General features: G+C 42.2%; 1 protein-coding gene across 2 annotated transcripts in view; it reads left to right on the plus strand.

Annotated features, from left to right (window-relative positions):
* The first annotated feature begins 3,253 nt into the window (after positions 1–3,253).
* The window catches only part of kcnn1a (potassium intermediate/small conductance calcium-activated channel, subfamily N, member 1a), a 55,413-nt gene continuing 31,190 nt past the window's right edge, over positions 3,254–27,476 (plus strand). For both annotated transcript variants that reach the window (XM_027285642.1, XM_027285643.1), the window contains exon 1: positions 3,254–4,752. In XM_027285642.1, coding sequence (XP_027141443.1) covers positions 3,388–4,752 — 1,365 coding nt within the window. In that variant the 5' untranslated portion in view covers positions 3,254–3,387. The remainder of the gene's footprint in view (positions 4,753–27,476) is intronic.

Here is a 27,476-nt window from a genome sequence, read left to right on the forward strand (position 1 = left end):
TGATGTGTTAAGATAATAGGCTAATCTCTGTACCTGTGTGTAATTATTTTTGGTTCACTTCACACTACAACACATTTACTGTCTTCCTTTTCCTTTCAATTGAACTTGTTTGATCTATTCTGTGTTGGCGCACCTGCTCTTTTTAGATATCTCTCCCTCTCAAGGTCCAGTTTCTCTCTCTCTCTCTCTCTCTCTCTTGCTCTCTCTCTCTGACAGACACACACACTATCAGTTTCTCTCTCTCCGTCTCACACGCACACACGAATACTTACACATCTCTGTGCTTCGCCCTGGTTGGATTTCTCTTTCCCTGTAATTACAGGCTTCTTATCTACTTCCTGTGTTACGTGCTGCAGCCATTGGCCTCCTCCGTGTTTCCTCCTCTACCATTTTTGTGTCACAGATCTTCCGCTGCTTCTCCCTCCAGGAGCCAACAACGCAGAGACACACAATATGCTTTTTAACATGGCCGAACCAGCCAAGTTTGACGGCTGCATGGGACAAATCCAACAGGCACTAAATTCTGTTGGCAGTTTTTGCTCGAAAGAGGCTATTTGAGTGAAATAGTGTAGTGTCATTATGGTTGTGGGTGTGTGTAAGGGAGAGGGAGGGCGGAGGGGGGAGGGGGGAAGCAAGACAGAAAATGTGGGTTTTGGCCGTTCATAGCCACTTGGTGAATGAGTGTTTGTGTGTGTCCAGGAGTTGTAAAGTTTGATTTAATTATTCATGTGGAAGCAGTAACATTGCTTCCCAAACTAGCAAATGAAACTCCATCTTGCCAAGGAACTCACACAGGTCACGGCGACCAATTACTTAATGAAAATGATCAGGTTTCTAATGCAGCCCTGGCCGGAGCTCGACTCCAAATTCCTGCAGTACTTCACGCACCTATAAAACAGATTGCACCTCAGCTTTCTTCCAGCGGTTAGGCAAAGTGTGCAACCGCTGCAGTCTTTAAACCCATCAAAAGTCCAAATGGCTGAACCAGCTATAAGGAAAGGATTATTACTTATTAAGAATAGCTAATGTATGATGTAAAAGTTGGCTGCCTCTCCCGTTGCCATCCCCTCCTGTCTCTTTGGCTCAGCCTCAACTTCTCTCTCTCTGTCTCTCTCTCCCTCTCTCTCTCTCTCTCACTGTTTGTGTTGTTCATGCTCACATTTTCTAATCTATTCTTATAGAGCACGAAAGGAACAAAGATGGAAAAGGTTTAGAATATTTAAAAGACTCACATGTGTGTATAATGGTTGCAATCATTCCTCCTATTACTTGCACTGTAAGAGATGGAGGTTGAAATTCACAGTTGGGTTTATTCTAAAGACATAATATACTTTACATTCAAACGCATATAACAGGTAACACGTAAGAAAAATACATGGAAAAAACATTATATCCCCTACACATAAATATACAGTAACCAACCTGAGGAAGGCATTTGATTATATTTTGTGTATGGACATATCCCTGGAGTTTATGTATATTTTTAAGTTCTTAGACCCTTAATGCGGTGGCACAGTGGTGCAGTGGTTAGCACTGTCACAAGAAGGTTCCTGGTTCAAACCTCGACTGGGGGCTGTTTGCACATTCTTCCTGTATCTGCGTGGGTTCTCACCAGGTTCAGAGACATGCACTTGATAGGTTAATTGATGACTCTAAATTGTCTGTAGGTGTGACTGTGAGTGTGAATGGTTGTTCTTCTCCATGTGCCCTTTGATGAACTGGCGACCCTTGCCCTAAGTCAGCTGAGATAGGCTCCAACCCCCCAGTGACCCTGTTAATGATAAGCAGTTACAGAAAATGGATGGAATCAAATGTTAGAAGTCGTACAGTCCAAGCTCATCGATCTAAACCTACCTGTATAGGCTGGCATCCTTATAACTTGTTGCTTCAGTGGTTTTATGTTTTATGCTCATTCTCTGACATTCTTGTTTTATTTCAAGGTATATTTCACACATTCCTGTGAAGTAACTCTGTTTTGGACATAAATCCACTTACTTACTTAGAAAGTGATGACCTGAGAGGTCTGAAAAACTTCAGCTGAAACAACAATATTTGAGGTTTCATCAGTCTGACTTCACTAAATCAATCTAAAATCTTTTTAGTACAATTTTCCCTCTTCGCTGTCACTCTCCTCTTCACTGCAGCTCGACAAAGAAACGCCGTCTGAGGGGGGAAACACAGAGGGAGGACTGTGGAGTGGATTTTGTTTCCCATCTGTTACAGTGAAGTCGTGCTAGGAAGGGATGACTTCACAGCCAGTATTGACAATATTTATATCTCCCTCACTGTAAATATGAGCATGTTTTATCACCAGAGTGGAAGAACTCTGAATTTACCCTTTAATCCAAGTTGCGTATCACCGAATTAATAATCCTCACAGCTGCGAAACATGTCTGACCGACATGTGATGGACACTTGTCCATCCTCTGCTCCTCTGGCTACTTGACACCACCAACAGAGGCTATTTTAGTGATGTGCGTCTTGACTCCTTCAGTGCCGCGGACAGCACAGTCTGCGCCCAGCCTCTCTCTGTCTCCATCTAGCCGGATTCCTGACTGCTGTGACAGTAAAGCCTTTACCATGTTATACAGAGAAAGCATGCAACAGCAGCGAGCAGCGGCTCGCTCTCTGTCACACACACGCAGCAGGCTGCGAGCCGACTGCAGGCTCTGCATGCAGCTCCTATTCTAAATATTTCTGCCTGGTAATACAAAACCAGGCATATTCTGCTAAATTATTAAATACCACACTGCAAGGCTCAGGCTGTATGGCATGAGGTAATCGTTTCAGCTCGGTTTGTTTGACGCTCTTTCTCTCTCTCTGGGCCAACAAGTGGGAAATGTGTTTTTGGAAATAGATATGAAGAGTGTTTATTGTTCCCCTCACGATTTGTAAATCATGAGTCCCACTTTATGGAGAAGGCTGGAGTTGATCATAAACTATATCAGTGTATATGTGGGCAAAGCATAATCTTTGACAGGCCTATGGATCTGTTTGGGTGACGTAGCAGTAAAAGTGATTTCTGATTATGCAGAGTGGTTATGGCAACATTGACAAAGTCGATCTGTTGGGTCCACAGTGGATTAAGATGATCGACCATGTGAGCAGGATTTAAACACCTTTCTACACCTCGATAATCCCATTCTTGTAATATCCTAACAGCCTTGTAGTCATCGATCCGCTGCAACCTGTGCGCATAGCAGGCAATGGACCGATATTCAGTCGAAGGCGGTGTTTTGGCTGTACAGTGACGTTTTAAGGCAGGTCCTGGTCAAACCTACCAATGATACAAGTCGGTCCTATTCTGCTGGGACTGATCGCAATGAACGGGTGTCGGAGCTCTGCACGGCAAAGGAGCAACCACAGCGAGACGAGGCGATCAAGGGGATGCGGCATCGGTACGCGGGAGCTGTCCATCAGCACCAAATCCCCGACGAAAGGCAAGGAAGCAGCAAGCAGAGCCGAGACCAAGTCGCTCCTGTTTTCAGCTTGCCGCCCCCGCCCTCTTCTCACCACCGAGACCGCACTTCGACCACCGCCGCTCACCGCCAGAGCCTCCAGGAGCTCCCCTGTCTGAGCCAGCCCTCACGGAGACCTGTTCACAGCGGCGACCCTCTACCTCTGGCGAGCTACGACACCGCCCAGCGACCTTCACACCGAGGCAGTGAACCCACCACCGGGCACCCGGCGCACCTGCAGCAGGATCCCTGGGCCCCGACCGGCTCTCAGCAGCAGCAGCAGCATCAGCATCAGCCGCCGCCGCCGCCGCCGCAGTCGGAGAAGCAGCCTGTTTTTCCAAGCTGCCACTGCAGTTTTTCCGAGCAGGAGGCGAGCTTTTCTCAAAATCAGCACCACCATCCTGTCGATCCTCTCCCACCGCAGCCCTCCCCACCTTTTCCGCCGCCTATACCACCGCCACCAACATCTTCCTCCTCCTCTCTGCTGTTTTCCCGGGAATCTAAAAGAGGGGATCGTCTCCGAAGGAGTGCCAATAATTACCAACAGGCAAGCATCGTGGAACGCTGCAGGGGAGGAGGAGGAGCAGGAGGGCACCGAGACCACAGGCAGTTGTTGCAGCAACAGCATCAGCAGCAGCAGCAGCAACAGCATCAGCAGCAGCAGCAGCAACAGCATCAACAGCACAGTCATTTAAGACTCCAACAGAGGGACCCCTCCCCTGAAGGAATCCGTGCAAACTCACAGAAAGGGCGCTCTTTAAATGTATGTGAGTCAACCGAGGCTAACAGAAGAGCATTTGAGTCTCAGACTCAGGACCTGCAGCAGCAACAGATCCCACAATTACGAGCGCAGCAACAGCTACTGGTGGGGAGCAGCTTGCCTATCAACTACTGCGCCAGCGGCTCAGGAGAGCTATGTAGGACTCACCAGGCTCCACTGCTGCAACAGCAAGAGCAGCAGCAGCAGCAGCAGCAGCAGCAGCAACAGCGGCAGCAGCAGCAGCAGCAGCAGCAGCAAGGCGCACTGGGGCTCTGTCCCCAGCGTCCGCAGCACTGTGAACAAGACCGCAATAAGTCTGGGAGGATCTCCGCGCAAGGCGATCAGGCGCATCAGCCACACAGCCGCGACTCCCGCGTAACCCCCCCGGTAACACAACAGGCATACGCGGGGAACTCGTCTGCGACTGTCAGCAACAGCAGCAGCAAAGACAGCCCCAACTACGGATCGAGCTATCACCTGTGGCCAGAGAGCCCGCATAAAGGAGAGGAGAGGATACGCATCGACTTCCATAAGGTAGATCCTCTCCCCGTTTTTTTCTGCTGCGATATCTAAGATCTAATTAGGCTCTAATGACAAAAACAAACTGGCCTTAACGTTTTCACTCAATGGCCACGCCTGTCATATGATTTTGATAGAGCACATCCACGCAAGGCTGTGTGTACGGTGTGCACGCGCGTGGTATATGTGTGTATGTATGTAAAAAAAAAAAAAAAAGAGGGGGGTTATTTGAATCGTCATTCAGTGTCAGTCAGCTTTTTTTTTTTTTACCCACTATGTAACAACATGCAAACCCAGCGCGTGATATTTCTTATCCAACCTGCTGTTTTGTTTCATTTGGCACGAGGACGCGCGCGCACGCACGAAGGCGCTCGCGCACACACACCTGTTCCATGTTGCAGTGTTGTTGTGTCTTTGGTTAACCCACTGCAAATATTCAAATCCAGCTGCTGCTCCCCCCTCGGTAGATGAATTAGAGACAAAGCGGTTGTTGTTTCCACAGAGCAGAGGGGTGTCTGAGTCTGAGCGGGGGAATTTTAATACTGTGGCTTCCAGACACAGCTCTGACACAATGGTTAGCTTTATATCATTAGGCCTGTACCTGTCGGTGTGAGTAGAGCTCCTGGCTGTGTGCTCCAACATACTTCCAAACTCACTTTATACAGCAGTATGTGCTGCTTGGAGAGCTGTCCTCCACTCAGCAGTATAATATGTCATACACAGTGTAATATCTGTAGTTTATATAATGTGGATTATAAAAATAGAAGTAAGGACTCATACAAGTTATTACATCCGGCAAACATGGATCTAATGTCAGGCAGAATATGGTGCCGTGTGTGTGAGGATGTTAAAAAAAAGGAGAAAGAAAGCTGGAACGAAGAAGAAAAGTTGTGCTTGTGGATGAATTTATGAATCAAATGATTTAAAATCTATTTTTAATTATAAAGAGTATAAATGTCCTCATGTCACTCACAATGAGTGATGTTGGAAAGTGTTTTTGAGCACGAAAGATCACTGTCGTGTCCATTTGTTCGATATTTTGTCGGTAAATAATCTCTTGATGTCTTTTTGGGCTGCTCAGAGTTAAAGAACAAATTGTTTTGGTACAGTTTGGATCTTGCAGAGAGGCTAACACCTCACAAGAGGAAAAAAAATAACTCTCTCTCTTTACCACCAGTTACCTCTCCTGAGAAATCTGGTTAACAAAACACGGCTAATTATTTCTCATGAACAGAAGTTCAAGTTATTATGTGTATTTTTTCAATTGAGCAACAGTTTAGTCCCCACCGTTGTTTTTTTATTTTTCCTCCATCAGCATTTTCTCCAGGTGCAGTCAATGTGAAGTTTTTATATCACAGGATAGGGAAAAGAAAAGGAGGCACTGATGAGGGTGTCGCATCTAAACAAGAGCAACAGACTCCCTTTTAAAATGCTGCAGCTGTTTTCAGGCGCAGAGCTGGCACCAGTAGCAAAAGGTGGCATCAAACCACCTTGACACGACTGTCCTGAACTTGGCTCAATTTGGGAGCATCAGCAGAACACCAAAATGACCAAATGACTGAAGGGCAAGGAAACTTTTTTTCTTGAAGCTGACTCTTGTTTCAAGTTAGAATCACAGGGTTGTTTTGCTGAGAGGGAACCTAAACCCAGAACATGACGTGTATCAAGAATAGTGGGACCTATTCTTCTAGTTACGTATTGATCAGACATATATTTCAAGAATTCAGGCTCTTCCACTTGCCATCATAATTCCAACTATACAAGAAAGGCTTCATTTTCTCCTAATCTTCTGTGTGCGCTATATCTTAGAGGTCTCAAGAGACAGATATTGTGCACCAGTTATGACCTCAGAGTAGTTTGTACCCCAATAAAGGAACTAAGAGTGAAAAAAGACACAATATTCATCCATTTACCACAATAATATGGGATCTGTTGAGAATATAAGGACGTCGTGACACCATTATTGCTATGAAAAGCCATATTGTACTAATTATAGTCTAAAACGTCATTGAGTCAAAAAATAGTCCATTACTGTTTAAAGCAGCTGGGACATTAACAAGCTGTGGGACTGTTATGTCTTTTAAAATCTATTCTGATTATGATACTGCTACTGGACATACATTTTTATACCAGTCACGTCCACAGTGTTCTTAGATAGCAAGATAGCAATGTGGAGAAGTCATTGACAACAGAGATCTCAGAGGGACACTTGAAAATAATCAAAATGGCAATATGAGTATCATAATTATCTGCTTTGTTTTGCAGCTTTCCGGCATGTAATTTCCACTGTAAACAAAGACGTTAATTTATTACACAACTTTTACGTAATTTAGCTTTAATCATGGAAATCTGAAAGAGGAAGAGAAAAAATCTTAGAAGTATACTCCCATGACAGATTCTGCCCAAGTATCAAACCTTTTCCACTCGCTCAGATCAGACCGTGCCAAGTATTTTGATACGGCTAGACACGCTTATCTATTCACGGATATTTGTGGGATCGCGGTTACATCTTATTGACTGGGCCTCAATGAGGAAGGCCCCTAACCCAGCTCCCATTTGAAATCCCTTAAACAAAACACTTGTGACAGAACAAGCCTGATAAAGTGTATACGATTACAGGATCCCACAGCGCACCCTGAAACCCAATAGCTAGTGCACTGAACTGATGGTGGGTAGTACGATATTGTGTCCTGCCTCAATAACATTGTGCTTTGAAAGGTGCATTGGTGCTTCTATTGTGATAGGCTGTGTAAGTACTCTAATGCCCGCCACTTACTTCTATGGTGATATCTCCTGCAGGGACATGGTAGTACATAAACATTGATGGACTTGCTCTCACCTAACAAGGCAGATTTTTTGAGGATACGCACACGTCGTGTTGAGCAGAAACTCGTGATTAATCGCTGTACAGTTTGTCAAACATGGTGCCATCCACGGGCAGAAAGTTGATAGGGGTTTTTCAGGACTCTGAAAATGAATCAAATGCAATGCAAAGTTTAAAATGAGAAGACAAGAAATTCATCAACAGAAGGCTGCTGCTTGTTCATTTTCTGTATTTATGTGACTTATGTCTCCTGCTGGGACAGTAGGGTTGACTTGTGGGAGCCTACGCTTGGAGAATCCTTCCTCGTGCATTCTCACGAGGAAGTTCATGTTTTGATTATTTGTACAAATCTAGGAATACTTTTTACAGAGAGTGAGATGAGATGATTGAAATTATAATAATTAAATGCAAATGATTCCATTAATTGATTCATCTTGACAATTTCAATACTTTTCAAATAAACAGGAAATGGTGTAAAATCCTCATTACCATTTCCTAAAGTAACATTTTCATATTGTTTGTTGAACCAAAAGTTCAAATCCCCAAAGTAATCAGTTTAAGTAATGTAACAAATCCTTGTATTTTTAAGATTCTGGACCCACAGAACGTTTACATTTTTATTTGAATATTGGAAAAATAATACTTCCACATGGTTGCAAAGCAATTCATTTCGTCTATACAATATCAAAACCCCAAAACAATCAATTTACATTCATATTTAAGAAGGGAAACAACAAATCGTCACAGTTGTGAAGCTGTAAGAGGAGAATGTCTGCTTGAATAATATCTTAAATTAATCACTTATTAAAATGGGTTTAAGTAATTTTATGTCAATTGACTAATCGACAGTTGGTTTTAGTCGAGCTTATCTGATGCTGTCTCATGATTTAGAATGCAACAAATATTTGTTGGGCTTTGCGTTTCTCTATTTACTGATGTAGAAATCAGATCAAAGGTTAAAAGAGAAAAGAAGAAATAAAAATATCCAAGCTTGTGCCAATTCTCTCTCTCTTCTCCTGTCACATCACCCATGTTTGTTGGGTCCACCGGGCCTGTAGGCTTCTCTGCTGTAGCTGTGTGTGTGTGTGTGTGTGTGTGTGTGCGTGTCAGGGAAGTGCCATCCCACCTTTCTGGAGAACATAAGGTTATATGTGTCATTGCAGAATGGATGACTTGAAAGAGGAGGAAAGCTATTACAGTAAAGCCTTTTGTGCAGATCCTGCCAAACTGCAGTCCAACACGCGTATAATCACCCTATATGATCTGAGAAAGGTCAACACAGTATATATCAAAGTGGCACTTGCACCAACTTAGTGTCTCTTTGACGCTGCCTGGAGGATTTAGTGGTGGTTGTCTATTTGGAGCATTGAAAAAAGATAACACTTATTTTTCTTTGTCTAAAAAAAATGTTTTGAATATTTCCTGTTTTGCCGCTTTCACCCACTTAAAGTGTAGTTTCATTTTTCTCCTGTTTTCTCTTTTAGTCTTACTCCTAACGGAGCCTATTTATTTGAAGTGAATCCTAGCAGAGCTCTTGTGTTTTCCAGCTTTCCTCCTGTCTAAATTAAAGAAAAGGCTGAGGTGAAAAAAAAAAAAGTTTATCTTATCAGTTGTGTGTTTGTGTTGGCTTTGTGATATTGCTGAGGTAACGTTGAACACTTAGAGCGCGGAACAATTGATGTCGACAGATCTGCTTACAGTGTTATGATTTACTGGTGGGCTTGCCAGGAGAAACATTATGTTGATTTAAACTTTCTCTATCGGTCATCTCCGATGTTGTTAAAGGGCCCTGCATTTGTTTTTCTCTCATTAGGCGTCCATGTTTCCACTGCCTTCTGCACTCGAGTCTGTGAGTGCAGCCAACACGTTCAAAGTAAACACACCCCGCAGAAAAAAAAAGAGAAGTAAATGTCAGACAAGGGGCAGATCCTAGTTCACATCCTCTGTATATGACGAAGGAGTGGCGCTGCTGTAGATCTCTGATAACACTAACAAACATATGAAGGTAGGTGTGAGTGAGTTGGTGTGAGGGAGCCTCTCAGTTTTGGCTGCAGCTGCTACACACAGGCAGTAAGTATGAACATGAAGCTCTTTTAATAATTGATTACTGTTTTCCCTATTTTTTTATTTTTTTATTTTTTTTGTGCGTTGTGTTTAAGTGCTGTGCTGTGAGCTCCTGCTCTGAAATAGATTTGTGTTACCATGTGTGTTGCTATGGAGAGATCAGCCTGGTATTGTGTAGCAGTCTCTCTCTCTCTCTCTCTCTCTCTCTCTCTCTCTCTCTCTCTCGGGGGGTATTGAGTTTGGTCAAGGAAAGAACAAGACTATCTTTTGGATTTACGATTCATTTCACACTTGCCTTTTAACGCACACGTGCGGTAGGGCTTCGACATACATATCCACGTCACACTAAACACACGCGCGCACACTAGGGTAGCCCACGCAAACACTGACATTACTGTAAGTGGTTCAAATAGTGCTCCACTTGATGTAGTTCATTCGCTTTGCGTTTCATTTGAGTGAGCCTACACAAGGAGAAGTGTATTGAATTACTTGCAGTCCAGTTGAATACAAAGAGTAGAAAGAAAGCGTGTTGGGGCTTTCCTCTGTCGCTGTGAGCCTCGCTGCTTACTTACTCCGCGGGTAGACTCACAGCATGGCAGATGTTTTCACTCTGCCAGCAGTCAGTGCAATTTGTAACTTGACTGTTCGACCTCTCGTGATGTTTTCCTCTCTTAATGTGTGTTGTACCTTACATTTTCTTTTTTCTTTTTTCACTCTCTACTCCGTACCATGCCAAGTCCCCACCACGGCTCTTTGCTTAATAAATGGCCACAGTTCATTTATATGGTAATTCCTGTGAGATGCTGGCCAAGGGATGCCAGGCATATAATGTATCACCACAATGCATATGCTTTATGGCTAATTAGGTTATTGATCTGAGGCTGTCCCAACGTTAGGGCATGATCACGACACAAAAGAGTATGAGAGTGTGAGTAATGCAGCTGTAAGCAGATATTTGTCATTCATTACAATGCTGGAGAGATTTCAGACCTAAAGTGATGGCGTCAAGTGTGTGTGTGTGTGTGTGTGTGAAGGTGCAGGTTTTGTGCGCGCACTCGCGTGTCTTTCCACATGATGCTGCCGACGTGTGAGCTTATTGAATCATTTCAATATTGCCTGCTGGCTGTTTTCAAATGTTTGTTAAACACTGTGTTTGGTAGGAGTGTGGAGTGCAGTAACGAGATGTGAGCGATGTGTGATTTCATCATACTTTGCTCACACAATCGACTAACGCTTCGCTCGCAGCCTGCCCTTGAAAATGCAAGTTTGGAAAGTGTCTCCTGCCATTGTGAAATTGCATATAGAGAGCGTTTGCTTTGTATGTCAGCATGTGTGCGTTAGTCATGTGAAGACGTGTGTGTGTACATTCATGATGAGTTCCCTGCCTCTGCCTTGGCACTCTCATTGGATATGCTTTTTTCCCCCTTCTCCTTCTCATCAGGTCTTTATGCCCTCAGGTCAGAGTTTGACTGCTGAACCTCTGAGCTGCCATACTACTTAATTTACAGCACATGATACACAACCGTACCCCTGTTAAACTCTATCACAGCTTCCCCCGGCCACTGATAAATATTCAGTGAATAAGAAAAAGCCGCATCTAGTCAGATCTACTGTGCCTTTAGCTGTTTATAGAAAATGTGAGCACGATTTGTTACCTTTATACAAACAAAAGATGGTTCTATGGGAATTAGAGTTTAGCCCAGCCTTTAATCGGGAGGCCTCTGTGTATTTGTGTATACATGTCTAATATATACAAATTACTGAGTGCATATGTGTATATCAGCCATAGTGGCTCTTCTCCAGCACATAGGCTTTACAAATTGAAACAGAAGATGAGTTGAATGAAGCCGCTTCCCCTCCCTCCCCGTTGTTACCTCAAATCACCTAGTTGGAGAATATAAAACAGACAGCTAAAGTGTGATGTGTTGAAGGCCCGCTGAGGTAGACTACAGGCGATGTACGCTGCAGAAAAACATCTGCTCCATAGGGGCATTTTACTGTTATGTATGTGTGTGTGTTTTCTGCTGCATTTATTTGTGTACATTTGCATGTTGGTTTGTACCTGTGTTTATGCGTAAGGGAAAGCGAGCGAGTGAGTGGGAGGATAGCTTTAGTATATCATTATCGTGTGGATGCCACAGTCTTGTCTTCAGATGGTAAAGGTCACATTAAGTCTATTGCGGGTTCTAGTCATGTGGAAGACCCTGTTCTTCTTCTTCTTCTTCTTCTTCTTCTTGTTCAAGAATCTTCCACTCGTCTTTTCCAAGAGCAGCTTCCTGTTTTTGAGTCAAAGCATCAAGGATCTCTGCACTTAATTACGCATGTGCCATTGTGTTCACAAAGAGGGCGAACATACCAAATAAAAAAAGAAAAGATTTTTTAACAATGCTATTTTTATTTAACTTATTTGGTTCGTTCACACGAACTGACATGAGAGAAATGTAGCACCTCGTCTCCTCCCTCCCTCATCCTGCCTCTGTGTTTCTCTGGTTTATGTTAGCGGTTGGTGCGAGGCTCTTTGCGTGCTGTAGTTCCTATACAGCTGCTCCAGCCTCCATTATCAGCTTCCCTGTGACTGTTAACCCCTTAATGGGCCACAACCACAGCCACCACCACACTCTGTGCACTTCCCCTTTTGTTACTGCCATGTTCTCCCTTTCACGAAACATCTCTTCCTTCTCTTTCTTTGAGAGAGTCCATTTTCGATCAATCGTTTCCGCTCCCCCAGCCATCTCTTCTTCTCTGTCAGACTGAAAAAAAAAAGGCTTTTTAAAATAGAATCAATTTACACTAAAGGGCCCAGGGGGCATTAGAAAACTGCAGCACTTAATTTCATAATCAAAGGGAAAAAAAATCACAGCTGGAGGCTGTTAGCACAATTCCCAGAATTTTTATCATGTGAGACGTAATAGACATGAAAGACAGCTACTCTTAACTGTAGTACAGTACAGTGTGGGGCCTGGTTATGGTTCAGCTACCTGAAAACAAGATTACGTGCCGTGCACTAAAGTACAGTAGGTATGTGTGATATCTGGTCTGTGGGTGAATACAAAACGTGCAGCTTTTGCCAAATGGTCTTTGTTTGAATTCACCAGAGAAAAGTGTGCTTCAGAGTCAGATAAGGATATTCAATTAGCTTGAGTCTATGGAAGTCGGAGCATGCTGGAGCAGAGTGACATATGGTAAAGGAGGAGCAATGAAACCTGATATCTTCTCATTTCATCTTGTCACTGTTTCATTCGTTCATTCATTAAAATGTCAAACACATATACTGCATGCTTCAGTCGATTTCTTCTTCGTGTTTTCTCAACATCTCATCAAAATGCAAGATCGCTAGAATACAGGAGAATAAACGGTTTTCAGATTAACACAGATTGAGATTAAATGTCTTTTAATCGCCACGGGAAAGCTGCACACACACACACACACACACAAGCCTATTTATGTTATTCATTGGTTTGTTATTCACTTTGAAGCTGAGATGCTAAAAAATGAGAATTCCTCTGATTCCCCATCACTCTGTCTTGTCCTCTAGCTTCTCCTGTTGGCTCGTGTCCTTCTCCCATCATAAATCTCAAGCAGGACGTTTCCAGGCAACTCTCCAGTCAATCTTTACTGAGTTTGTTGCGCTATCGATCTGTCCTGTGCTATAGGTTGTCCTGGCTTCTCTCTCCCGCTATTGATGTTTTTGCCTCAGGGAAAGAAAGAAACTGCCTCGGCCTGAATTTACCGTGGGGCTCGTTTTCAAATGACTTACAATCACCTCACAATGAAAATAGAAGTTGTCAGGTGGTGGCATTTATACATTGGTACTGTTGTTGGATCTCACAATAGTGAATGCAGTTTGATAAGAGGTAAGAATTGTGGGATTGCGGAGTAGGTTATGGCGCACTTAAGGGTGATAATCTCTGTGAGGAATATATGGCCACTGTTGGGATGTCAAATAGCCGCCAGGGGAACAGTCACCTAATGAAGATGGTTTAGTCCTCTGGGTCCACATAGACTAAACCATATTTCAAGCTTTTGTGGTTTGTTGTGTGTGTGTGTGTGTGTGTGTGTGTGTGTGTGTGTGTCTTCTGTCCCTGACCACATGCATTATTGGTTGTTTTGATAAGTGGGAAGGAAGTATCGGTATGAGAGGCCATTTAGGTCATAAATCATACTTGTTCTCACACAGCATCATAATGTTACATAATTTTCCACTCTCCTTCACACTACTATGCGCTCTTACATGTGCAGTCACAACCTACTAAGACACACTCTACCCTCTACCATAATACATTTGAGAGGATAATTGTACACATGAATGATTCATCACTTGTTTTTTGTCCACAAACACACATAATTACACTTTTTCTGATACTGATACTGTATTTTTCTACATACACCATACAAGTTTCTACACAAACAATTAATTTCTCTCTGTAGTTATCCCTTCCATACACTTTTACGTGCACTGTCAGTCACTATATGCACTATTATTCTACTAATTGCTCCAGAATACATTTATAATTTCTTTTAGACAGTCTTCCTCATACAATATTTCTCTCCTACAAAACACTATTATCTCTTGTGCACCCATCCAAACCTTTCATCAACAAATTATGTTCATATGTAACAAATTCCCTTTCAGTGCTACAATGCAGGAAATACTATATAAGCAGAGGACGTCAAGAAGGAGGAGAATGTGGTTGACTGTTAAGTCTACAAAGCACATATCTGATGTATCTTATACCAGAGGTTTGACATTTCAGATGTTGACTTCCTGAACCTAAAATATTGAGATCAGATTGCAAAATTAGTTTTTGCAACTTCTGCAGTCTGAGCCCGCCTTATGTTCAGCTGGTTACGCCTGTGTCTAAACTGTTATCTTGTCACTCAAGTGAGGCTGCTGAGATGTCACAAATAAACTAAGCAATGTCAGCTCTACAGTGTAGTTTAGCGTTAGGCTAAGTGGGTTGTGTTCAGCTTAATTTAAATGTCATGTGTTAGCTTTCATTTACACCAAAATGTATTTCATGAATGCAAAATTATTGAAAAACAATTCTTCTGACTTATACAACCCTCTATGACGGATCTTAGGTGATGTGTGTTACAATTAATGTTTATAAAAGACTACAGTGGTGTTAAAATGAAAGGTATCTCACCTAAACCTCCTCTTATAAGACTTGGTTTGTGTGGGAATGTGTCATGGACTGGTTTTGCTTCTTTATGAGGGGCTTCTCAGCACCAATCTGGCATCAATCGAGCAATCGGTGGTTGGATGGGGCAATACTGTTGATTAACTAAAATAAAGAGGGTACTTTTGAGAGCTGATTAGTGCAACATGCAAGTCCCATTTCCATGTACAATGTCAAACCTTTAGGAGCAGGTTTTATGGAGAACATCAGATATAAGACATTATACTGAGCCATCACCCGTCTGACGTGTAGTAGGCTGTTTTGAAAGTCCAATGAGAAGTAAAATGTAGTTTAAGGAACATTTCTTTCACATTTCTGACTTGAAGAAACTTGAAAGTAACTTTTCACAGGCAGGGAAATTGAAACTAAACTAAAACTGGTTAAACCAATAGTAACCAATGTCATATGCCTGCCTTAATGTTCTTATTTAACAACCACATACTGTTGCTTCATTAGAAAGCACAGCTATAATCCAACAATGATGATACGCGATTGATGCAGGTCCATTTTTACCAAGTTTTCCTGTGATGAAGTGATGAAAGGACTGATTGGGTTTAATGGGTATATTATATACTTCAGAGTCTTTCTTTCTGATTAATATACATCAGGAGTTTTTAAAATCTCACACCGTGGACCCTCCTTCAGACCAAACTCAGGCAACTGCACCCCTTCTCATCCCCAAAACCTCCATCCCCTATAGGGGCTGTAAACCAGAGGTATAGTGTTGCTATTGAGTCAGTTGGTTAGCTTGAGCCCTGTTTTTTAGCCTATATGTGTTTATGTTTTGGTGAACTGGTACCATTAACAGTATGCCAAATCAGCTATTAACGATTCATGCTTGCAATGTACCTATAGATGTACAGACATCTATCATTAGATCTCTGAAGAAACTCAAGAATACTTGATTCTCATTCTAATTGGAGATGATATCCTTGGGGAGCGCAGGTCATGCTGAATCTAAAAATATGTGTGTCATGTCTATCTGTTTAGATTTGGGTTGAGTTATAACTGAGAAGGAGTAAGGGTTTTTAGGAGCTAAATTAGGGCTCATGCCTCATATCTCCGTCCAAGCCCTCTCTTTAACCCTCCTCCAGTGTGAAAACGACACCTTCCTGTTTATTATTATTATTTTATTATTATTACATTTAGCACGTGTGAAATATAGTATAGTATTTGTGTTTTTATTTAGTGTCGTATGTATTTTTTGTTGGTTCTTTTGTGTGATTTCTGTGGACAGCTACAGGATTTGAGGGTTGATGCTGATTATATTTACCAGCTTCAACGTTCAATTTGTAAAACCATTTACTAGGAACAGTCCATGAATTATGGTCCCGATCGACAAATCAAGTTTCTAACAACATCCTCCTTTAATTTTCTGGAAATTGAAATTGCTCCTAATGAGTTAGCGGGTGTCCCAGTGGAAAAGTAATCCCTCCCCCCCAATCAGCTCTGACCCTAATCTCCCCAGGACCTAGTTTATAAGACACACTCACACGAGTAGTATAGAGTAACCTTGTTGGATCCTAATTATAATAGCATTGTGTCTCCGTTGAACACAGCGTGTTATTAGTCCTAACAATAACACATTCCCACAGGCATATGTTACCTGTGTCCTTTTTCTCCGTGGAGGTTTTGTCTTGTTTTTGGTTATTTTTTGTTGTTAATCTCTGAGAGGAGAGCACGAGATAAAGACGGAGAGTGAGGGAGACTGCGCTTCGCCAGAGACCAAAAAATGTCTCTGTTATTACGTTGCCGTCATTTTTAACGCCGTGCTGCATGGACAGACAGCAGAATAAAATCTGACATTTTTACCTTTGAAACTGCACATTTAAGGTAGCTGTTGTCTGTAGCCACAACTCTGCATTCATCATGCATTATTTACTTGTTTTTTAAAAGGGGATATTTTTAGTCCTCTTTAATGTTTCTTTACTTCTGTTCAGCTTGCTCTGCTGCTTTTCCATTACTGTATATTTTTACCACTGTAAAATAAACAAAAACCAAAATAATTGTGGCCACATCATGTTTCAGATGATTCGTATTTGAAGTGAATGGTGCCAACAGTAAACTAAACAGCAAAAGAATCTCATCTTGTTTCTGCTGTGAGTTAATGCTGTCGCCCCATATTTTAAATCTAGTTCTTTGCCTCAGTAAAGGTTATCGCAGCCCTGAGGTGTCTGCAGTGCTGAACTTGATTTTTTTAGTATTGTCACAATTTATTGTGTGTAGATTTTATTGTTGCCTTTTATTCTCTTGCCGCGTAGGGTCTACCCCCAAAGGAGTCCATCAAGCCCAATGACAGAGTAATGACACTTATTTAAGCTAGCATTAGTGTTTAGGTGGTCGTCATGGTAGTTGGTGTTACAGTATCTAACATCTTCTATCATGTATGTTTCATTTGGTTACGCCACAACACCTTAGTACTCAAAGGTCAATTCAGAACCATCCTTGACCATGCCCATACCAAGAATCATTAGCACAAATGCCAACAACACTTGGTTAAAACCTACGGAAAGATTGTGGTTTTAGTTAAATATCAGAAAAAATGTCACTGTGGTCTGTCTCATGCTTCAAGTCAGTACTGACATTTTCAAGACTTAACAGTGTGTCCCTAACATTAAGCGAGTGCTTTAAGTAAAACATTACCATTTTAATCATTCCACTGGCTTGGAGTGGATGTTGTAGGGGGAACAAAATGATGTGACTTTTTTGCAGATATGGTGAAAAACAGTTTGCATTTATGTTCAATATGAAGATTATGAAAATGTAATCTGGCACCATTACCTTTTGTAAACAGCTTTTATTTTAAGTTCAGACTTAAGTTCAAAATCATTCTTACTTCGTAAGAAAAACCCCACACCTTTTCATACAGAATTTTTTTTTTTGTCATGTTTTAGCTACAGTACTATATCATAGGATTGTTGTTTTTAAATACAGGTTAAGCTTGAAAAAAGTAGAACAAGCTCGTACTGTGTTTAGTCAGAGGCTAACAGCCAAATTCCACCCACCACAAATGCGACACTTTCCATGTGCACCACAGCCGCCGGGGCTAATCGTGGCCATTCTAGTCAATGTTTCAAACCCCACCAGAAGTGCCGCGGTCCATTTCAGAAGTGTCCCAGAAGCGTGTCTCTGCCCTTTTCCACCAAGAATATGCGGCTGTTCTATTTTTGACGGCTGCAGCAAGTAGCCCATGTCAATCTGCACAGAGCAGCTTGAACTGGCCGGAAGTCAGACACAGAAACGGTGCAGAGAGTCCGGTCAAGTTAACTAAGATAGGCAGGAAAAACACTTCTGAAAGAGTCCTGGTGGGGTTTGAAGTCACGTGGAGGATGGACCAAAGCAGCGCCGTAGCTTCGATGTGACAGAAAGGTGCTCGGTGGGGTCCCGACCTAATGCAGTTGCCTTTTTAAACCTAAGTAAAAAAGTCTTGTTTTTCATCTATTGTGTTAAATCCTCAATACTTCTCAGATGGTTTGGTGGCACGGTGGATAGTTTAGCAGGGTTTATATGCAACAACTGATAGGCAACACAGCAGTAATGGGTCAGAGGGGAAGTAAATTTACGAACACCCCATGCTGTGGAATACAAAGGATAACCTGTTGGGCATACACATTGCAATTTTTGCATTCAGATACATCAATACAAATCAAATATGACATTTTTTTGAGTTACATTTTTAAAGTGGTAGAGCCTGCGCCCCATGTACAAAGGTCAAAGCCTTGCTGCAGCGAACTGGGATCGACTCCTTTTCTGCATCTCATCCCCACTCCCTCTCTCTCCCTGTCCTGTATAAATACAGGCAAAAAAAAGTAATTTAAAAAAAACAACAAAAAAAACCTGACAGCCCTACTATATCACCAAATTTACAGACTGGCTGCATTGTGGAGCGAGATGTTGCAGTACTGATGTTACACACTGAACATTACACAATACGTTAGAATAAATGTATGAGGTGAAAAACACACTTAGCGACGTGCTTTTCATGTGCTTCAACACACACATATTCCAGTCTTGTCCCACACACGCGCACATATAAGCTGCTCACTTCACTGCACATCAAGCAAGTTGTCCGCATACTTGCTGATCCTACCAGACAGTGAAGTCGGTTTGAGAATGTTCTGTAAAAACTCTCTGAACACCGGCTGCCTCTTCAATCCCAATGACTGTCGCATCTTTGTGAAACACTCATAATAGCTTCAACCTATACCACGGAAGGGAAGAAGCAGCCATTATTTAACTGCAGACACAGCTGTACAGAGATATAAGGACATGAAGTATAGGGTGATAAGACTCGACTCACTGCTGCTGCAGCTTTTCAGCTTGATAAAGATGACACGTTTTAATTCATGCAATGATGTTATTCCTGAGCATACGTCTATGCTATTCATTTTTGAACATTAGATGCTCTAACAAGATCACATTAAATATATATTGTTTATTTCCATCACTGCAGCGGCACACTAAGCACCGTGATGGAGGATTTTCCTCTCTGAATGTGGGGCTGCAGCCTCTGGTTTTCCTCTGTTTTTACCAGCGCTGAGTAATGATCCACATGCTGGTCAGGGATGGTCGGAGGAGCCCTGATGCCTGCTGGCCTGTCAGAGAAATGTGACAGTGTCTAGTGTGCAGGGACAAACTGGAGAGTGTAGCCTGCAGCTCTCAATCACTCCAGGGGCTGGCAGAGACACCCACAGGAAGCTGTCTTCCCTCTCCTTCATTTATCTCTTTCTCTTTCACAGTCTCTATCTTTCATGTTCCCTCAGTTGTCCCTTTTTCCCTTTACTCCTTCCTGTTCCTCCTTTCACATCAGCCTTGTCAACCTTACACACTCACATACACGTGGATCTTCTCAAACAATTCCTCCTCTTGTTTCGTCGCTGCATCAATATCCGACATAATCCGGTGCCTGGCTGAGACTCAGCTTGTTCAACTAGCGCACAGACACAGACACAGACATATACACACACATAATTAAACAGCCTGGCATCCACATGCACAAACTCACACACAGAGTTGAACACACTTGATTTTAAATTGCACAATTCCATTTTTAGGGTATATAAGCCTTCAACACTGCAGCACAGTAGCCCCAACACTAAAGAGTGAGGATTTTCTATTAGATTTGAGCAGGCTGGAGAAAGAGAGACAGAGAGGGGAGCGAGGCAGAGAGTTACCTTCATTTAAACTGTTCTGCACTGAGGCTTTTCAATTTGATTATGAGGCTCCATTTCATAGAGGCTGGATGCTGCATGCCATTCAGAATGAAATTGAGCCGTTGGTCGGCTGGACAGCCTCAGCCTCTACATGTGTGCCCTGTGAGGGCATCAGGGGACGACAAGGGCATCGTCGGCCCGCCATGCCCTAATGCCGCACTGTTTAGTCAGGTTCCAGGGGGAATGCGAAGAGTGACGGAGCTTGGGTAGCTGGCTAAGTGGGCGAAAGTATGGAATGGATTGAGTGCTTTGAGGTTTTGGAATGTGATGTGAGGACGCCTGCTGCAAAGTCTGTGAAGGACTTTACAGATGAAAAAGTACAGTATGCCTGTACAAATATTCTCTCTCTTATGTGTCCTGCTTTTCACCAGCACTAAATCTTCCCCTGATGTGTAGAAACGCATTAAATGTCCATACAGACTGACTGATGGGACTATTGCCCATATTTGGGTCAGTCCTGACCTGGCTCAGTGACTGATGATTACCAGAAACAGGTAACTAAAGCTGAGGATGTAACAGCAGCCCTGCTCTCTTGGTGTCGATCATCAATCCTGTTCATTTACGTTATTGGAACAACACTTCCTGGGACCTTCTCCTTTTACATCTCAGGCTCTTGTGTGGTCTCATGACTGTCACAACACGGCCATTTTACTCTGATCAATTGGCATGTTATTGGTCAACGGAGACCAAATTAGGGTTACATTTGGTGTCTCATTTTTCACCATTTCCTTTTTAAGTACACTAAAAGGGAGATTAATCATATTAAAAGACTTCTGGATTGTTATACTCATTTCCATTGCCTTACTGTAAGTTGACGATGGGAGGAACTCACAGCATTTTTTAGATAAGTTGGAGGAATTTATGATTGTTTGTTCAGTTTGAAATTCTGAAGCAAAAATCAATGAGTGCCCACACAGGAAGGGTGTGTTTGCCCAGTATAGTGCTCATTTATTGCACAGTCACACCTGTTCAGACCTCACCCTGCTTGACTAATCTATACCAATATGACAACATAGCACAATGACTTTGTGTTTGTCATGTTCTTTGACTTACCGCTGTGTCTAAACCTCTGTAAATGTATATAAGTAATAGGTGTATATGTTATAGGTATGTCATAAATGAGGTGGAAAAAAGGCATATTTACTCAAGTATTTTACTTGAGTATTGTAATTTTTACCTCTACAATTTTGAGGATAAGATAAAATACTTATTGCTAAGTAGGTTTTCACTGCCACAATTACATGGCAGCTCACAGTTGTTTAGGCTTAGGCTACGTGGGGTTGTGTTCAGCTTAATTAAATGTCATGTGTTAGCTTTCATTTACACCAAAATGTATTTCATTAATGCAAAATTATTGAAAAACAATTCTTTCTGCTTATATACGCATCTATGGACGGATCTTAGGTGATGTGTGTTACAATTAATTTTTATAAAAGACTACAGTGGTGGTTAAATTAAAAGGTATCTCACCTAAACCTCCTCTCAAGACTGGGTTTTGTGTGGGAATGTGTCATGGCTGGTTTTTGCTTCTTTTATGAGGGGCTTCTTCCGACACCAATCTGGCATCAATCAGCAATCGGTGGTTGGATGGGGCAATACTGTTGAATTACTAAATAAAGAGGGTACTTTTGAGAGCTGAGTAGTGCAACATGCAAGTCCATTTCCATGTACAATGTCAAACCTGTTATAGGAGCAGGTTTATGGAACATCAGATATAAGCCATTGATACTGAGCCATCACCCGTCTGACGTGAAGTACTGTTTTGAAAGTCCAATGAGAAGGTAAAATGTAGTTTAAGGAACATTTCTTTCCACATTTCTGACGTTGAAGAAACTTGAAAGTAACTTTTTCACAGCCAGGAAATTGAAACTAAACTAAAATGGTTAAACCAATAGTAACCAATGTCATATGCTTGCTTAATGTTCTTATTAACACCACATACTTTGCTTCATTAGAAAGCACAGCTATATCCAACAGGATGATACGCGATTGATGCGGGTCCATTTTTACCAGTTTTTCCTGGGATGAAGTGATTAAAGGACTTGATTGGTGCCTCCACACCGTGGACCCTCCTTCAGACCAAAACTCAGGCAACTGCACCCCTTCTCATCCCAACCCCCTCATCCCTATAGGGGCTGGAAACAAGAGGTATAAATGTTGCTATTGGTCAGTGGTTAAGCTTGAGCCCTGTTTTTTAGCCTATATTTGTTTTATGTTTTGGTGAATGTGGCACATTAACAGTAGACAACATTAGCTATTAAACTATCATGCTTGCAATGTACCCATAGATACAGACATCTATATGGAATCTCTGAAGAAAACTCAAGAATACTTGATTCTCACTCTAATTGGAGGATGAATACCTTGGGGAGTGCAGGTCATGCTGATCTAAAAAATATGTGGTGGTCATGTCCTATCTGTTTAGATTTGGGTTGAGTTAAAACTCTGAGAAGGAGTAAGGGTTTTTAGGAGCTAAATTAGGGCTCATGCCTCATATCTCCGTCCAAGCCCTCTCTTTAACCCTCCTCCAGTGTGAAAACGACCCTTCCCTTTTATTATTATATGTTTATTTATGTTATCATTTAGCACGTGTGAAATATGTATATGATTTGTGTTTTTATTTTGTGTCATATGTTTTTTTGTTGGTTCTTTTGTGTGGATTTATTTCGTGGACAGCTACAGGAATTTGAGGGTTGATCCTGATGAATATTTACCAGCTTCAATGTTAATTTGTAAACCATTTACTAGGACCGTCCATGAATTGGGTCCCATGCACAAATCAAGTTTCTAACACACACTCCTCCTTAATTTTCTGGAAATTAAATTGCTCCTAATGGAGTTTAGCGGGTGTCCAGTGGAAAAGTAATCCCCTCCCCCCAATCACTCAACCCTATCTCCCCAGGACCTAGTTTTAAGACACACTTCACACGATTAGTAAGAGTAACCTTGGGATCCTAATTATAATAGCATTGTGTCTCCGTTGACACAGCGTGTTATTAGTCCTAACAATAACACATTCCCACAGGCATGTGTACCTGTGTCCTTTTCTCCGTGAGGTTTTGTCTGTTTTTGGTTATTTTTGTTGTTTAATCTTTGAGAGGAGAGCACGAGAAAAGACGAGAGTGAGGGAGACGTGCGCTTACGACCAAACCAAAATGTCTCTGTTTATTACGTTGCCGTCATTTTTAACGCCGTGCTGCATGGACAGACAGCAGAATAAAATCTGATCATTTTACCTTTGAAACTGCACATTTAAGGTAGCTGTTGTCTTAGCCACAACCTCTGCATTATCTGCATTATTTACTACTTGTTTTTTAAAAGGGGATATTTTTTAGCCTCTTTAATGTTTCTTTACTTCTGTTCAGCTTGCTCTGCGGCTTTTTCCACTGTAATTATTTTTACCACTGTAAAATAAACAAAAACCAAAATAATTGTGGCCACATCATGTTTCGAGAGATTCGTATTTGAAGTGAATGGTGCCAACAGTAAACTAAACAGCAAAGAATCTCATCTTGTTTCGCTGTGAGTTAATGCTGTCGCCCCAATTTTAAATCTAGTTCTTTGCCTCAGTAAAGGTTATATCGAGCCCCGGAGGTGTCTGCAGTGCTGAACTTGATTTTTTTAGTATTGTCACAATTTATGTGTGTAGATTTATTTGTTGCCTTTTATTTTCTACTGCCGGGGAGGGTTCTACCCCCAGAGGTCCACCAAGCACACTGACAGAGTAATGACCTTATTTAAGCTAGCTTTAGTGTTTAGGTGGTCGTCATGGTAGTTGGGTTACAGTATCACAGCATCTCATTATTATGTTTCATTTGGTTACGCCACAACACCTATTACTCAAAGGTCAATTCAGAACAATCCTTGACCATGCCCATACCAAGAATATTAGCACAACATGCAACAAACATGGTTAAAACCTACGGAAAGATTGTGGTTTTAGTTAAATATCAGAAAAAATGTCACTGTGGTCTGTCTCATGCTTCAAGTCAGTACTGACATTTTCAAGACTTAACAGTGTGTCCCAACTTAAGCGAGTGCTTTAGTAAAACATTACCATTTTAATCATCCACTGGCTGCGAGTGGATGTTGTAGGGGGAACAAAATGATGTGACTTTTTTGCAGATATGGCGATGAACATGGAAACAAGTTTGCATTTATGTTCACTATAAAGATATGAAAAGATCTGGCACATTACCTTTTGTAAACAGCTTTATTTTAAGTTCAGACTTAAGTTCAAAATCTTCTTATTTGTAAGAAAAAAACCCACACCTTTCCATACAGAAATACATTTTTTTTGTCATGTTTTGCTACAGCACAGTACTATATCATAGGATTGTTGTTTTTAAATACAGGTTAAGCTTGAAAAAGTAGAACAAGCGCGTACTGTGTTTAGTCAGAGGCACAGCCAAATTCACCCACCACAAATGCGACACTTTCGTGCACCACAGCCGCCGGGCGAATCGTGGCCAATTCTAGTCAATGTTTCAAACCCCACCAGACAGTGCCGCGGCCATTTCAGAAGTGTCCCAGAAGCGTGTCTCGGCCCTTTTCCACCAAGAATATGCGGCTGTTTCTATTTTTGACGGCTGCAGCAAGTAGCCCATGAATCTGCACAGAGCAGCTTGAACTGGCCGGAAGTCAGACACAGAAACGGTGGAGCGAGTCCGGTCAAGTAACTAAGATAGGCAGGAAAAAACACTTCTGAAAGAGTCCTGGTGGGTTTGAAGTCACGTGGGGATGGACCAAAGCAGGGCCGTAGCTTCGGTGTACAAAAGGTGCTCGGTGGGGTCCCGACCTAAGGCAGTTGCCTTTTTAAACCTCAGTAAAAAGTCTTGTTTTTCATCTATTGTGTTAAATCCTCAATAATTTTTCAGATGTGTTGGTGGCACGGTGGATAGTTTAGCAGGGTTTATAGCAACAACTGATAGGCAACACAGCAGTAATGGGTCAGAGGGGAAGTAAATTTACGAACACCCCATGCTGTGGATACAAAGGATAACCTGTTGGGCAACAACATTGCAATTTTTGCATTCAGATACATCAATACAAATCAAATAGACATTTTTTGAGTTAATTTTTAAAGTGTAGAGCTGCGCCCCATGTACAAAGGTCAAAGCCTTGCTGCAGCGATGGATCGACTCTTTTCTGCATCTCACCCCACTCCCTCTCTCTCCCTGTCCTGTATAAATACAGGAAAAAAAAAGTAATTTAAAAAAACAAAAACAAAAAAACTACAGCCCTACTATCACCAAATTTACAGACTGGCTGATTGTGGACGAGATGTTGCAGTACTGATGTTACACACCGAACATTACACAATACGTTAGAATAAATGTTGAGGTGAAAACACACCTTAGCGACGTGCTTTTCATGTGCTTCAACACACACATTAGTCCTTGTCCCACACACGCGCACATATAAGCTGCTCACTTCACTGCACATCAAGCAGTTTCCGCATACTTGCTGATCCTACCAGACAGTGAAGTCGGTTTGAGAATGTTTCTGTAAAACTCTCTGAACACCGGCTGCCTCTTCAATCCCAATGACGTGCGCATCTTTGTGAAACACTCATAATAGCTTCAACTATACCACGGAAGGGAAAGAACAGCATTATTTAACTGCAGACACAGCTGTACAGAGATATAAGGACATGAGTATAGGTGAAAGACTCGACGCACTCACTGCTGCTGCGCTTTTCAAGCTTGATAAAGATGACACGTTTTAATTCATGCAATGATGTTATTCCTGAGCAACGTTTGTCTATCTATTCATTTTGAACATTAGATGCTCTAACAAGATCACATTAATATATATTGTTTATTTCCATCACTGCAGGGCACACTGCACCGTGATGGAGGATTTTCCTCTCGTGAATGTGGGCTGCAGCCTCTGGTTTTCCTCTGTTTTACCAGCGCTGAGTAATGATCCACATGCTGGTCAGGGATGGTCGGAGGAGCCCTGATGCCTGCTGGCCTGTCAGAGAAATGTGACAGTGTCTAGGTGCAGGGACAAACTGGAGAGTGTAGCCTGCAGCTCTCAATCACTCCAGGGGCTGGCAGAGACACCCACAGGAAGCTGTCCTTCCCTCTCCTTTCATTTATCTCTTTCTTTTCATTCATCTCTTCACAGTCTCTACTTTCATGTTCCCTCAGTTGTCCCTTTTTCCCTTTTACTCCTTCCTGTTCCTCTTTCACATCAGCCTTGTCAGCCTACACACTCACATACACGTGGATCTTCTCAAACAATTCCTCCTCTCTGTGTTTCGGCGCTGCATCAATATCCGACATAATCCGGTGCCTGGCTGAGACAGCTTGTTCAACTAGCGCACATATGCACACAGCCACCACACCCACCCACAGACAACAGACCAGACATAACACAAACATAATTAAACAGCCCTGGCATCCACATGCACAAACTCACACACAAGTTGAACACACTTGATTTTGAAAATTGCACAATTCCATTTTTAGGGTATATAAGCCTTCAACACTGCAGCACAGTAGCCCCAACACTAAAGGTGAGGATTTTCTATTAGATTTGAGCAGGCTGGAGAAAGAGAGACAGAGAGGGGAGCGAGGCAGAGGTTACCTTCATTTAAACTGTTCTGCACTGAGGCTTTTCAATTTGATTATGAGGCTCATTCATAGAGGCTGGATGCTGCATGCCATTCAGAATGAAATTGAGCCGTTGGTCGGCTGGACAGCCTCAGCCTCTACATGTGTGCCCTGTGAGGGCATCAGGGGACGACAGGGCATTCGTCGGCCCGCCATGCCCTAATGCCACGTTTAGGTCAGGTTTCCAGGGGGAATGCGAAGAGTGACGGAGCTTGGGTAGCTGGCTAAGTGGGCGAAAGTATGGAATTGAATGAGTGCTTTGGGTTTTGGAATGTGATGTGAGGACGCCTGCTGCAAAGTCTGTGAAGGACTTTACAGATGAAAAAGTACAGTAATGCCTACAAATATCTCTCTCTTACTTATGTGTCCTGCTTTCACCACACACTAAACTTTCCCCTGATGTGTAGAAACCATTAAATGTCCATACGAACTGACTGATGGGACTATGGCCCATATTTGGGTCAGTCCTGACCTGGCTCAGGACTGATGATTAACCAGAAACAGTAACTAAAGCTAGGGATGTAACAGCAGCCCTGCTCTCTTGGTGTCGATCATCAATCCTGTTCATTTTACGTTTGGAAAAACACTTCCTGGGACCTCTCTCCTTTTACATCTCAGGCTCTTGTGTGGTCTCATGACTGTCACAACACGGCCATTTTACTCTGATCACATTGGCATGTTATTGGTCAACGGAGACCAAATTAGGGTTACATTTGGTGTCTCATTTTTCACACCATTTCTTTTAAGTACACTAAAGTGGAGATTAATCATATTAAAAGACTTCTATTGTTGATACTCATTCCATTGCCCTACTGTAAGTTGACGAGGAGAACTCCAG

Source organism: Larimichthys crocea, chromosome XII (assembly GCF_000972845.2).
Source record: "Larimichthys crocea isolate SSNF chromosome XII, L_crocea_2.0, whole genome shotgun sequence".
Classification (NCBI taxonomy): domain Eukaryota; kingdom Metazoa; phylum Chordata; class Actinopteri; family Sciaenidae; genus Larimichthys; species Larimichthys crocea.